Source organism: Protobothrops mucrosquamatus, unplaced genomic scaffold, assembly GCF_001527695.2.
Source record: "Protobothrops mucrosquamatus isolate PMUCROS unplaced genomic scaffold, P.Mucros_1.0 scaffold2329, whole genome shotgun sequence".
Classification (NCBI taxonomy): domain Eukaryota; kingdom Metazoa; phylum Chordata; class Lepidosauria; order Squamata; family Viperidae; genus Protobothrops; species Protobothrops mucrosquamatus.
In genome coordinates, this window is record NW_015388412.1 from 295,996 (window position 1) to 309,608 (window position 13,613).

The 13,613-nt window shown below is 41.0% G+C and overlaps 1 protein-coding gene across 1 annotated transcript in view; it reads right to left on the reverse strand.

Annotated features, from left to right (window-relative positions):
* Positions 1-9,873: 9,873 nt before the first annotated feature.
* CLIC2 (chloride intracellular channel 2) overlaps positions 9,874-13,613 on the reverse strand; it is a 12,065-nt gene continuing 8,325 nt past the window's right edge. The window contains exons 4-6 of the mRNA XM_015824722.1: positions 12,622-12,728; positions 11,958-12,139; positions 9,874-10,137 (exon numbers count right to left, since the gene is read on the reverse strand). Coding sequence (XP_015680208.1) covers positions 9,976-10,137; positions 11,958-12,139; positions 12,622-12,728 — 451 coding nt within the window. The 3' untranslated portion in view covers positions 9,874-9,975. The remainder of the gene's footprint in view (positions 10,138-11,957; positions 12,140-12,621; positions 12,729-13,613) is intronic.

Below are 13,613 nucleotides of genomic sequence, written 5' to 3' on the forward strand. Positions count from 1 at the left end.
CATCTTCTGGAAGAGAAAAAGGCTGAGTCCTACACTATAGAATCGCAGCCCCATTATAACAATTGTGATATCTGGAGTCTACACTATTTTAACAAACGCTTCTTATACCTTATATGTCATTTCCCAACTCTACCTGTTGTGGAATCAAAGCTGAAGGACTCTTGATTCCAATGAAGCTTTATTAAGTAGCAGGAGAGATTACTAAGGGAGAGATATTAGTAGCACGCTCCTCTTTTTTTATGGACGGGGAAGATGTTTTATGCACAGTAGCAGGATGTAAAAAGGAAATCCTGATTAGTAACTAATACCTAAAGAAAGCTTACATCCATTTTACTTTCAATCTCATTCAGTCCAGGCCAAAACCGTCAATTTCCACAAGCATTTGACGTCAATTCACTGTTTCTATTCCAAGTTTATCTAGATTGAAATAAACAGTGATGAAGTCTCCAGTCCAGACCAAATATTTATTAAGGGCTACCTGTTCAAGCAATGATACAACTGAAGCACAAAAGGAGACGGTGAAAATGATGCACCAGCATGACAAAATGTGCATTAACGCTTGGTTTGGTTTGTCACTGAAGGGGATGGATGACTTGGACAATGAGAGTCATTTGCAAGTTGATGATAACGTATTGATCCTGCAGAGATAGATGGATGGAGAAGGTATAAAAAGGAGTTCCCTTCTGCTTGGGATTCTCATGACTGATCCAAACTGCAGAGGGAGCAAAAAGCAACAGAGATGCATCCCCAGATGTTGTATGCCCTGTTTATGCTTTCAGCAGGCTGCTGTATGAATGCTTATCCAGTTTATCCAGATATTGATGGCATGCAAGGTAAGGACTGTTGCTTATCGTGAATCAGAATTACGATTATTTCATATTAGTTTTCAAGTGCAGAAGGTGTAAAAATAACCTATCGAATGAGGTCTTCTCTCATTAGCTGCCCTCTGTCTGGCTAGCCTAGGAACTATGGGCTTTGTTCTTTCAAGACATCTGGAGAATGATAGGCAGGGGAAGATTGGTCTTAGATCCTCTCTGGTTTGCTCTAGTGGCCATGAATTTTGGGAGTCTATAAATTAGATTATACATTCAACTACATTTCCCATTATTGCATCCAAGCAATTGGCTTCAGTATTGTACAATCAAGTCTCATGTAGGAGAAATAAAGCCAGCCTTCAGGCTTTGTCTCTTCAGCTATAAAAATATCTAACGCAATGTTATATTATTAAAACATTGGATGAATAGCAGCTTTATGGAAACATACTTCTGGGTGTCTACCCAAAGTTCTTGCATTGTAAAAGAAAGCAAGAAGACCCTGACCCAGAAAAACTTGGTGGGTTTTATAGTAGTTCTGAATCCAGTGTGAAATTTTCTTTGGATTCTTCCAGATGAAGAAAATGGGCTTAAATTTACCTCAGGGTCTTTGGTCCTCCATGGAACTCATCTCTGATGTGGGTTGATATTATTACCAAGACAATCTTTCCTGGCAATACCATAAGCCCAAAATAGAGACCTTAGCTTCTGTCTTTAGCATTGTCCATTTGTGTACTGCTTTGTCTACTTCTTCTTAAGATATGTGTAGAGTTGGAAACCATCCCACCCCATCACTTCTGCTCAGATTTTGTGCCTACAGACTTTAACTTGGTAGACAATACAATGAGCTTCGTACCTGATGATGTACCTTCTATTGGGCTTCGTCAACCTCGGAATATGAATTCAGCTCACTCTGTTCTGGAAGAAGAAACTAATCAGATCCAGAAAGGTGGATGGTGGAATGGTTAGTGAAGATGTACGGTTTACCATCCTCTCCTTCCCCTCGCTCCTGCCCTCCATTGGGTCAATGCACGTAATGTGTTGAACAAAACTGCATCTTAATCTCAGTCCTCATTGCATTTCCATCTTTGAATAGTTTATTTGAATAAACTAAGGACATCCTTACTGCATAATTTATTTTCTCTTTTCTTGGGGAAAAACCAGGAAGTACTTCCATATCGGATACAATTAGCTATTTATTTGTAAATGTCCTTCTGCAGTGTAACAAACACTTTTGTTTCTGCTCTAAGATTTTCGTGTTCTTACAGCCACTCTAACAACTAAAAAAATAATAATGAACCAACATATGAAAGGAATGGAGTTTGATTTAATTTCCTCAGTGAGATCTGAACTGATGCCTGAGAGAGTTTATTCTTCCTTTCCTTCTTCCCTTTTTTTCCCATTTTTTCTTAAAATCAATTAAAAATCTGAGACTGCCCATCCCTCCAATTTACTCTGTTACCTTCTTACATACAATGCTGAGCTTAGATATGATAACCGCATGCTTATTAACGAAGAATTCAATTGAGCTAGTTTGTGTTAATAGTAGTCAGTCCATCCATTTAAAATACACATCTTTAATTGTGTTTGGATGAGGCCATTCCTAATGGCATCGAACAGGGGTTGCTCAATCTGTCCGTCTTGGTTTTCCAAGACTTTCTTTACTAATAAGAAAGTCATTCTATGAAACAGTACTTAGTCAGATGCAAGCTTAACAAAGAGTAATAGATCCACGGTTTTCTTGAAATTTGCATTAGCCTAACAGGGGCCAACTCAAATGTTATCCAATTGTGGCTGTTTCCAGGAGCTCTTGATCGCTGTACGGAGCAACTTCGAAAATCAAATTAAATCAGTTATTCTTAAAGTAAAAGGAAGAAAGAGACAGCAGGCATTCATATTCAAATCTATTTGGTGATTTGATGGAGTCAAGTGACAGATGCATAGATCTTAAAATGTTCCACTGATTGTCTTCTCCTTCCATTGTTCTTGCAAAATCACCATGCAACATTTCATTGGTGTAAATTTTTTACTTTCTCTCTTTCTTCTTTGCTGTTTGTGGAGATAACTGTTTCTAGATCTCTTTGGTCTCTTTGTAGGAGGAAAGGAATCAACCCAGGATGATGCCCCTGCGAATCTGGTGAGACAGTCTGTCCAATTTGTTGTGTGTAAAAAGGACTAATTTGCACAGTGCACATCTGCTGTGTGCACAGACCAAGCCATTGCGGGAGGCTAGCAAAAATGGCTGAACTTGTCCAATTCATTTTTCTTCATTTTCTCATTCTTTCTGATCCTAAGTTCATTTCCTCCGGTCTTGTTTGGATTTGAAGGGTTTTTTTTAAGATTGAAAAATGCATGATCATCTGTGTAAATTTCTGTGCATATTTCTCCAAGCTGGTGTTTTCCCACTTGGAAGATTAGCTAGTGTTCATGAGTTTTTACAGACAATTCCACTCACTTCCCTCATGTCTGGAACACGTATTTTCACAAGGATGCCCCGTTTGTTGATGGAAGACATTGCAAAATTCAGAATAGCAGAAATTCTGAATTTGTATTGTTTCTCTCATAACCCTGAGGTTTAACAGGGTCATTTCCCACAATAAAGCCACCGCTCATGGTCGCAATATTATTTTTTAGATCGAAGATGTCAAAGCAATACTATGGAAATTGGAGGCTGCAGATAAGCTCCGGACCCAAGCTTTTGTCAAAGCAGACCAGTCTCCTCAGAAACCAAACAAGAGAGGTGAGTTGTCTTTGGTCCTCAATCTCCTTCTCCATGGAGCTGAGTTCAGTCACTGGTGACCTCACGGACAACTCCTTGAGATGTTTAGACATTGCTTTCTTGTGGGATGTTTTCTTTTTCTCAGCTCCTCAAATTAGTCTTAAGTTCTTGGACTTCCTGGTGATCTCCCACCCAAATACTAACCAGACAGATCTGGCTTAGAGATCAACCAAAATTAGCTGGGTTGGAGGAAGTGTCGCCCATATAGAACAAGGATGGGCAATCCACAGCTATTGACTCTCAGGTCACACACATCCCGCCCCCGAAGCTTACTTGCAGATCTCACAGAATCTTGATATTGTAGCACTAGCAAAATATTTGCATTGGGGAGGGTGTTTTTTTTTTACATTCAATTCTTAAAAATAAGAGTGGAAAGGATGTCCTACACCGCTGAAGTGAAACCAGGTGTGTTTCCTTTCTTAAAACGGGCCCCAAACAAGCACATAGAGCTGCCAACTATTTATTACTCCTGAAGTAGAACCTACACACAGGCGCTAGAGGGGCATAGGATGATCCGTATATCATGCCTTCATCGTGTAAATGATGGGACTGACGTATTGGATCCGATGTCATGACCTCAATACGTAATTACACCATCTGCCCATTGTGATTGTGACTCGTGTTTTGTCATCCTGATGTCATTGTAGATTGACATGGGCACTGAGGGGACCACTTTTTGCCCATAGTTAACAATGTTGTTGTTGGTGGTGGGGGGAGCTGACTGCATGGGTGGAAACACATCTCGCACATGGATGAGGATAAGATTGGGAGAGAGGATTCAGGGAGATTGATTGCTTTGATTTAAATCTCCCCATAGGAGAGTTTCCTCTATCACAATGCGCTCCCGATGTGTGGACTCCAATCCCCCTAATTCTCAGCCAATCAGCGGAAGCTTGTTAGAGGACAAAGAGAACTCATAGTACTCCCATTCTAACAGCAGAATTCCCTTCCAAAGGAAAAGACACAACAGATTATTCTTTTTCTTTTTCAGCTTGTTTCTGGAAGTATTGTGTCACCAACTGAACTTGGGAAACAGCTGTGCCTTGTCTGCTCAAACCACGATCTCCACCCCCCAGAAGAACATCTTCAGATCAAGCCTTCCAGAAAGTGGGTTTTCACTTTTACAGCCACTCATCTCTTCCCCATTTAACCTAATCGTTGGTCACGATTAAATACCTTGCATTGCACTGTAAATAAAACACATCTGATCTCTGTGAGTTGACCCCCTCTTCTTTGTGGCAGCTCCTTAGAGATTGGAACACTGCTATCCTGTCATCCCTGGTCCTTCTTTTCATTAAACTAGACATACCAAATTCCAGCAACTGTTCTTTATTTGTTTTAGCCTCCAGTCCCCTGATCATCTGTGTTGCTCTTTTCTGCACTCTTTCTAGAGTCTCTACATCTTTTTTTTACATCGTGGCAACTAAAACTGGATGCAGTATTCCAAGTGTGGCCTTACCAAGGCGTTATAAAGTGGTATTAACACTTCACGTGATCTTGATTCTATCCCTCTGTTAAAGCAGCCTAGCACTGTGTTGGCTTTTTTGGCAGCTGCAGCACGCCGCTGGCTCCAGGTAGCATCTTTTCAGATATACAGATTTGATTTAAAAAGATCCTACAGCTCATTTCAACAACTGCAAAAGCTCCATGCATCTGACGAAGCCTGTAGATCCTCCACGTTGGATGAAGTGAGTCATAGTTCGTGAAAGTTTATGCTTTCAATAAATTTTATTCCTCTGAAAAGATGGTACCGGGGACCTTCTGATTTGTGGGTACCACAGTCTATCAGGGCTCTCCTCCTGAAACTTTAGCTATTCATTTTTAATAAGTCATACTTATTAAAAGTGCAGGCTGAAACTTCCTTCTCATGAACAGCGGGAGATAAGATTTAATTTTGCTTTTTGGGCAACGAGGAAGAAAGCAAAGTTCAAACAGCCTTCCTGGCAGATTTATGATGCTCAACAAGCTGGAAGAATATTGCTAGTCTTGTGCTGCTCCTTCCTGTTCTACCAGTTTTGTAAATATTGGGTGGGGTGGTTTAGCCTGAGCTCTTTTATCAGATGAAAACTACTCAGAATGAAGTGGCATTGTAGGGGAAAGGTTGGCTTATCGTCTTATTTTGGTTTGAGATATCAAATCCCATTTGCATCAAATCTTAAACAATTTCTGTAATAGTGAGCTTAAAAAGAGTCTATATGGAAATTCTCAGTCATTCAGATCATGGTTGTGTCAACGCTGCAAATACTGTATATTCTTGCTTTGACAATATGCAGAGCTGTCTGGCATTTTTATAGTTAAACCAGGCAGAAGGGGAAAAGAAACCGGAAGTAAATCACATCTTCCAAGTTGATTGGAAGATGTGAACCATGACCCCAAAAAAAGGTGGGAGGGAAATGCTTAGATTTACATGCATAGCGGAAAAGAAGCCAGTCCTAAGCATTTCCTCCATGTTGTACTGATGTATCTGTAACACAAATAAATGCTTTTAGGAGTAAAAATGCCTGAAAGTCCTTTTAAGTGTTTCGTTAATCAGACACATGACAGGTTGTCTCAAAGGTGGTGTTTTTTTTCAAAAAGCAACTGGATTTTATTTGTTTTTCCTTGAAGACGTTTTCCTTTTCATCCAAGAAGCTTCTTCAGTTCTGACTGAATGGTGGAGAATGAAAGGATCTATATTCCCCGCAGTCATCACTCACAGAGAGTACTAATGACCAGATGACTGCAAAGGAATATAAATCTTTCCGTTCCCCACCATTCAGCCAGAACCGAAGAAGCTTCTTGGAGGAGAAGCCAAAAAGTTGCCTTTTGAAAAAGCACCGTGGGGACATTATTTCTGGAAGATCTTTTCCGTTGGATCTCTGCACTTTTTGCATGCAATGTGTGGCCTTAACATCTTCCAAACTGGTTACCTTTTAGCTGAGTTTTTTCCTTTGATGGAAGGAACACTTTGAACCCACCTGTTTATTTTACATATCAGTAGTTATCATATATAACATCTAAGTCAGCAGTGGAGGTTGTATATAAAATAAAGTTTATTATCAGTACAGAAATACAAAGTAAACAGGCACATCTATATTGGGGGCGGGGGGGGGGGGGAAAGGCCAGAATGTTCCTTTCCTTATTGCCACAGAGGAAATGGAAAAGCACTTTGAGATAGCGTGGCTTAGTGTTTTGTGACTGCGAATGTGTGTCTTGCATAAGGAACTCAGAGAGATGACTTAGACCAGTGGTGGCGAACCTATGGCACAGGTGCCAGAGGCGGCACTCAGAGCCCTCTCTGTGGGCACGCGTGCCGTCGCCCCAGTCCTAGGCCTTCAGCTGGGTTTTATAAAACCTTTTCGCTTTAGGCCTCCACCGCGGTGTGCAAAAAAAAAGAAGGTTCAATCAATCAGTCAATTTCAACTTCTCGCGGGAAAAAAAAAAGATCTTGCAAAGTTGGAATTGATTGATTGAACTTTTTAGTCCCACCCATTCTGCCGTTACCACCGGAGCCACGCCCACCCAATGGGCCACACCCACCCAATGGGCCACACCCAGCCAATGGGCCACACCCACCCGGCACCCGACGATGGATAAGTGGGTTTTGGGTTGCAGTTTGGGCACTCGGTCTCTAAAAGGTTCGCCATCACTGACGTAGGTTCAACGAAGCCTTTCCCTCTTCAATCCTGCGCAGTTTCCCAGGACTTTATGAATATCTGCCTCTTTGCAAAGAATTGCAAAGACAATTCTTATTCATCTACAGCAGGGGAGGGGTCCAAGCTTGGCAACTTTAAGACTTGTGGACAACCAAGCCTGCTGGGAGATTTTGGAAGTTGACGTCCACAAGTCTTAAAGTTGCCGAGGTTGGGCACCCTGATCTACAGTATCTTGTTACATTACTTATTTATATGACGGACAGCTTTAACTTGCAAAACTCTTGTTCCCCCCACCCACACCCACCCCAAGAGAGGTCCCAAGGCAGAGCCTTGATTGCAAGGAGCTTGAAAATGGTACAAAACTTTAAAAAGGATTATAACAGTTCCCTAAAGTACTAACCAGACAAGCCAAGGCTTGACTGGCATGTAAAGCTAAGCCAGTATTTATTTATTTTTTAAAAAAGCTTGTTAAATAAACCACACTGACCTGCATGTCATGCTGAGATAAAAACAAGCATACCCTGTAATGGTTTAGGATAATGTACAAACTAGGTTTATGGATGTCTTGCAGTCAATCACCCCAGTCATACACAGATCTGTTTCCACCTCCATCGGAGGGTGGCAGTGTCCTCTATTAGAGGTAGCCCTCGTTTAATAACTGCCTCATTTAGTGACTGATCTTGAAGTTACGACCGCGATGAAAAAGTAACCTTGCGACCAATCCTTGCGTCTGTGACCTTCACAGGTTTGTAAAGCAAAGAAAAGCTGAAGTAAGATCACACATACCATCACAGTGTCAATCAACAACTCCCTCGCTTAACGACCAAGTTACTGATCCCAATTGTGGCCACTAAATGAGGACTACCTGTATTTAAAACTAGTTTGGGCTATTTGCTGATCCTGAGTGCCAGTGAACCTGTATCCCTTTTACAACATTCCCCCCAGGAATATCCACATCTCTGGATTTCAAGGACCCAGCTGCTGACCATTAGGGACGAAACACCCCTACAAGCCCTAGAATAGCTTTCATGCAGTTGAAAGGGAAAAGAAGAAATGAACACCCTTTTGAAGAAGAAGAAGAAGAAGAAGAAGAAGAAGAAGAAGAAGAAGAAGAAGAAGAAGAAGAAGAAGAAGAAGAAGAAGAAGAAGAAGAAGAAGAAGAAGAANAAGAAAGAAAGAAAGAAAGAAAGAAAGAAAGAAAGAAAGAAAGAAAGAAAGAAAGAAAGAAAGAAAGAAAAAGTTACATATATCAATTACTCTGTACCACTGTCTAAGCCATCTGGGTCCTTGTTCCTTTTCCCACCAAATCCTTCAAGGTCATGTCCCAAGATTAAATGCTCCCCACTCTAGTCTTGAAAAAACAAACAAACACAAGCCATTGAAGACAGTTTTGTCCGACTGCAATAATTGATCTGAAGACTTTGGCTCCACTCTTAAGACCTCTGCAGCGCTGAGCAGAGCCAGCAAGTCCTGAATTTACAAGAGTGAAGTGAGGAAGCTTAGAGCTAACTGGGTTTGATCTTATGGGTTTCAGTTTCCAGGTTTGAGACCTGCTACTTGCTGCTGATGGTTTTCATGGCTTCAAAATCTAAGGGACTGGTTTGGACAAAACTCAGCAGCACTTTTTCGTGCGGCTGCTGATAAAAACAGGATCGCCAACATGATCGCCAACGTCCGATAACGGATATGGCACAAGAAGAAGAAAAACTTGCTGTTTCCTGCCTGCCTGCTTTCCCAGCTCTTGGTTTCTTCTTCAAGCCTACATACCTGCCCTGCCAATATATTTTCACAAGTTTAAGGCAGGCAAACCCCACTCACTCTCCTGCCCAGCTAAGGAAGAAGGGTTACATCACAGTTGCACTCTGTTTACTTTTAGCAGCGCTTCCTGCTAAGAGCAGAGAACACTGACACAGGCCAACCATCCAAAAGACTTCAAGCAGAGGTGGAGAACCTACAGCCCCAGCGTGTGCCCTTGCCCCAATTTTAAGACTTCTCTCCCAGCAACTCACTTGAGACCTGTGAAAAAGAGCTATCTGAGTCTTCTCTAGCTGCAGACTGTGGATCAGAACGAAAACAAGAAAGGGCAGGAAGAGCAAGAAGAGGTAATCCTACCTCTTTAGTCTGTAGCCTCCCTCACTGCTTGCTTCAACCCACCCAAGAGAAGGACAAGGATCCTCAACAGGACAGGATCTGCTCAATTGCAGCATGTGCAGATGTTTTCTAGAGCTGCTTCTGATCAACCAGAAAGGGGCGCCTTTGGTGTTCAAGAGAAGAAACTGCAAGGATGGCACTCAGGCTATTTATAAACCCCAACCTAGAATCAACCTAGGAGTCTGGATGAAGAAAAAAAAAATCCTTCCCAGGCACAGAGACACATAATCATCTTCAGCAGGGCAGTGTTTTATCAGTTGACGGTTCATATTCTTGGAAGTCTTGAAGCAATGTCTTGTTGACCTGGAATCTCTTAGCAGAAACTAGAACGTTGGAGGGTCAGATTTAGTTACCTTTGCTCCATGAAAAGGGGTACATGCAGGTGAAGAAACTCCAAGAGAAGAATCTCTCAGATATGGTCAACTCAAGAACAAAAGGTATGGCAGACAATGACGAGTACAATTATTCTCCCCCTAAAAATATAAACGATTTTTTTTTTTAAAGGCTAGTATGTGAAGACCATTCAGTTTGGGATCAATACTGCACACCCAACTCCCTGGTAGACCTTTGCAGGCACCAACTTCCAGAGCTTTGGTCTTTAGCTCATCTTCTTAGCCACGCTGGCGTAGGTGCGTTCGATCTCCTCGTCAGCTGGACAAGTATGGCTGAACTCATTCCGGGCATAAGCCTGGTGGAGATAGCGCCATAGTGCAGTCATCTCCAGAGGGATCTCAAAGTTGCGATACCTCTTGGCGGCAACCTAGAAATTGGGGAGAACCAATGACGTAAAAGATGTCGATGAGAAAAACGAGCAGATCACATCTGTTTGGTCGAGTGTCAGGATAGCAACTGGATGCCCAGGCAATTGGTTCTTTTGGATCCGGAGACAAACCAGTAAATAAAGAAAATTTTGCCAGTGGTTTTTTTTATGATGCATCCGGTTGTTCCAAACATGGGAAGAAGAAATAGCTATACCAGCTTCCCTTTAACTCTTTGTTAGCAATCCAAATTTAACACACACACACACACACACACACATGTATATGTATATGTATATGTATATGAGTCCGTAAGGAGAAGGGCGGGATATAAATTAAATTAATAATAATAATAATAATAACTGTTATGTAAATTTATGCACATACTCCCTTGTCATTTAGTCCTTTGCTCTGATGATGTTAACAGGTTGTTAACGAAAGCTCAGCAATTAAAAAAAAGCCTTTTGCCTTACATCCCGGAGTTCTTTGTTTTTATCTTACTGACTTTAAATGTCCATACCTGGGATTTCAATATTGAAAATTATCAAAGACGTATATGTATATGTATATGTATATGTAAAAATATAAGAAAAACGAACACCAGGATAAAAATAAACAGGACCGTTTAATATAAACAAGCCTGTGAGTAAAAAAGTTACTTACTGAGCTTTCATCAGCCAAACTACTGACGTCATCAGAGTTAGAATGGTAGGTGATTAGGGAGCTTGCCTATATACAGCTGCCTGTCTCTGCACCCAGCTCCTCGAGCGCGTCATCGGCCCATTAGCTATGTTACTCTGCAATGTGTTAAATTGATTCTCATCCGGCAGCCTGTTGGTGGATCTGATGATTGTAGCTTCCTCTGATGATTGTAGCTACAATCTGATGATTGTAGCTACAATCATCAGATCCACCAACAGGCTGCCAGATGAGAATCAGTTTAACACATTGCAGAGTAACATAGCTAATGGGCCGATGAGAGCCGGGTGCAGAGACAGGTAGCTGTATATGGGCAAGCTCCCTAATCACCTAGCATTTTAACTCTGATGACGTCAGTAGTTTGGCTGATGAAAGCTCAGTAAGTAACTTTTTTACTCACAGGCTTGTTTATATTAAACGGTCCTGTTTATTTTTATCCTGGTGTTCGTTTTTCTAATATTTTTATTGATATGCCCAGGATTTGCATTTTTAATGATATTAAGGACAAATATGTATATGTATGTGTATGTGTATATGTATATGTATATGTATATGTATATGTATATGTATATGTATATGTATATGTATATGTATATGTATATGTATATGTATATGTATATGTATATATATAAGCAGCATGGTGGCCTAGAGGTGAAGACACGCAACTCCCATTCAGAAGGTTGTGAATTCAATCCTAGGCAGCAATCATTGTTTCTCTATCAAGGCGCAAAGAAAAAATATCTGCTGCGAACTCAGCATAGGTGTCAGGAAGGGCATCTAGCCAGTAAATGCTCAGCTCCATCCAGTCGCCCTTGACTTTACCCGGAATTAAGGGATTGCAGGGTCGTAAAAAGGGAGTATATGTATACATGTTTATTTGCTATTCAGATATGTGTTTTTCATTTATTTCTTTTTTCAAAAAAAGGGGGGGTGGGGGAAACCCTAAAGTAGAGAGGGGAGAGACTGAAACTCAAAGGATTCAGTTATTCTAAATTCAATAAATAAATAAAAATATCAAACTCCTTCACCACAAATCTGGATGAGAAAGGAAGACGGGACTCGAGGGGTTGAAACCCATCTGAGAAACGGAGATGAGGGCCATCAAAGAGCAAGAAGCATTCACCTTGATGATGTTGAGTTTGGGGAGAAGGTTGCAGTCTGCTAACGTCATCCGGTTTCCGTCCAAGAATTTCCTTTCGGAAACCAGAAGGTCTTCAGCACAATTCTGGTCAATTTCTTCAGGCAGGGGGTTTCTTAAGTAATCATCCAAGCGCTGGAACTCTTTCAGCAAAGCTCTTTCCAAATCTGAAGCACAAGAAAAAACCAATGAACCATCCTCCACTTCTAGTGGGGTATAGGTAGTCCTTGATTTACGGCCACAGTGGGGTTGTTAAGTTAGTCATGGTCAATTTTATGACCTTTCTTTACCTCGGTGGTTAAGTGAACCATGCGGTCATTGAGTGACACCAGCTTTCCCTATGGACTTGGCTTCTCGGGAGCCATCTGGGAAGGTCAGAAAGGGTGATCACATGGCCTGGGACCTTGAGCCATCCTAAGTACATGCCAGTTGCCAAGCCTTCCAATTTGGATCGTGTGAGGATGGGGAATGGTCGTAAGTATGAGGTTTGGTCCTAAGTCACTTTCTTCAAGACTTTAATGGTCACTAAATGAATAGTTGTAAGTCGAGGATTGGTTTTGCTTATCAGACAAAAACATTTGGGAGAGATTTTAAAAAAAACAAAGAATCACGAGAAAAACATGCGTATGTTTTTTTCCCTCTTCCTTACTTTTATTCGCTTCTTTATGGGGGTTCTTGATGTACGCGGAGAATTTGGCAAAAATGTTTCTGCCCACATCCATGGACTCCTTGTTTCGGGGAGTGAGCTGTGGGTACCTTATTAACAAGAAATGCTAAGTTAATTTTCTACCACGCCAAGGAATAACACAACACCTTTGCTTCAAAATCACCGTTTTTAGAAATCAATCTCTGAAGAACAATGAGACAAGATTTTTAAAGCAGGGTTACGATGATACACCGGAGATCAAAAACCTGAATAATTAGAGCCCTAAATAATAATAATAATAATAATAATAATAATAATAATAATAATAATAATAATAATAATAATAATAATAATAATAATAATAATAATAGTAGTAGTAGTAGTAGTAATAATAATAGTAATAGTAATAGTAATAGTAATAATAGTTGGAAGGATGCTGGTAGCAACCCGTGTCAACCATCAGCGCCAGCCAATTTGAATGTTCAGTTGACTAAGTTTCATGTCTAATGAATAAAAGATAATAGTTGGAAGGGACCTTGGAGGTCATCTAGTCCAACCCCCTGCTCAGGCAGGAAACTCTATACATTTCAGACAAATGGCTGTCCAGTCTCTTCTTAAAAACTTCCAGTGTTGGAGCATTCACAACTTCTGGAGGCAGGTTGTTCCACAGGTTAATTGTTCTCACTGTCAGGAAGTTTCTCCTTAGTTCTAGGTTGCTTCTCTCCTTGATCAGTTTCCATCTGTTGCTTCTTGTTCTGCCTTCAGGCACCTTGGAAAATAGCTTGACTCCCTCTTCTTTGGGGCAGCCCCTGAGATATTGGAACACTGCCATCCTGTCCCCCCTCCTCCTTCTCTTCGTTAAACTAGACATACCCAATTCCAGCAGCCGTTCCTTATATACTTTAGTCCCCTAATCATCTTTGTTGCTGTTCTCTGTACTCTTTCTAGAGTCTCAACATCTTTTTTAAATCGTGGTGACCAAAACTGGATGCAGT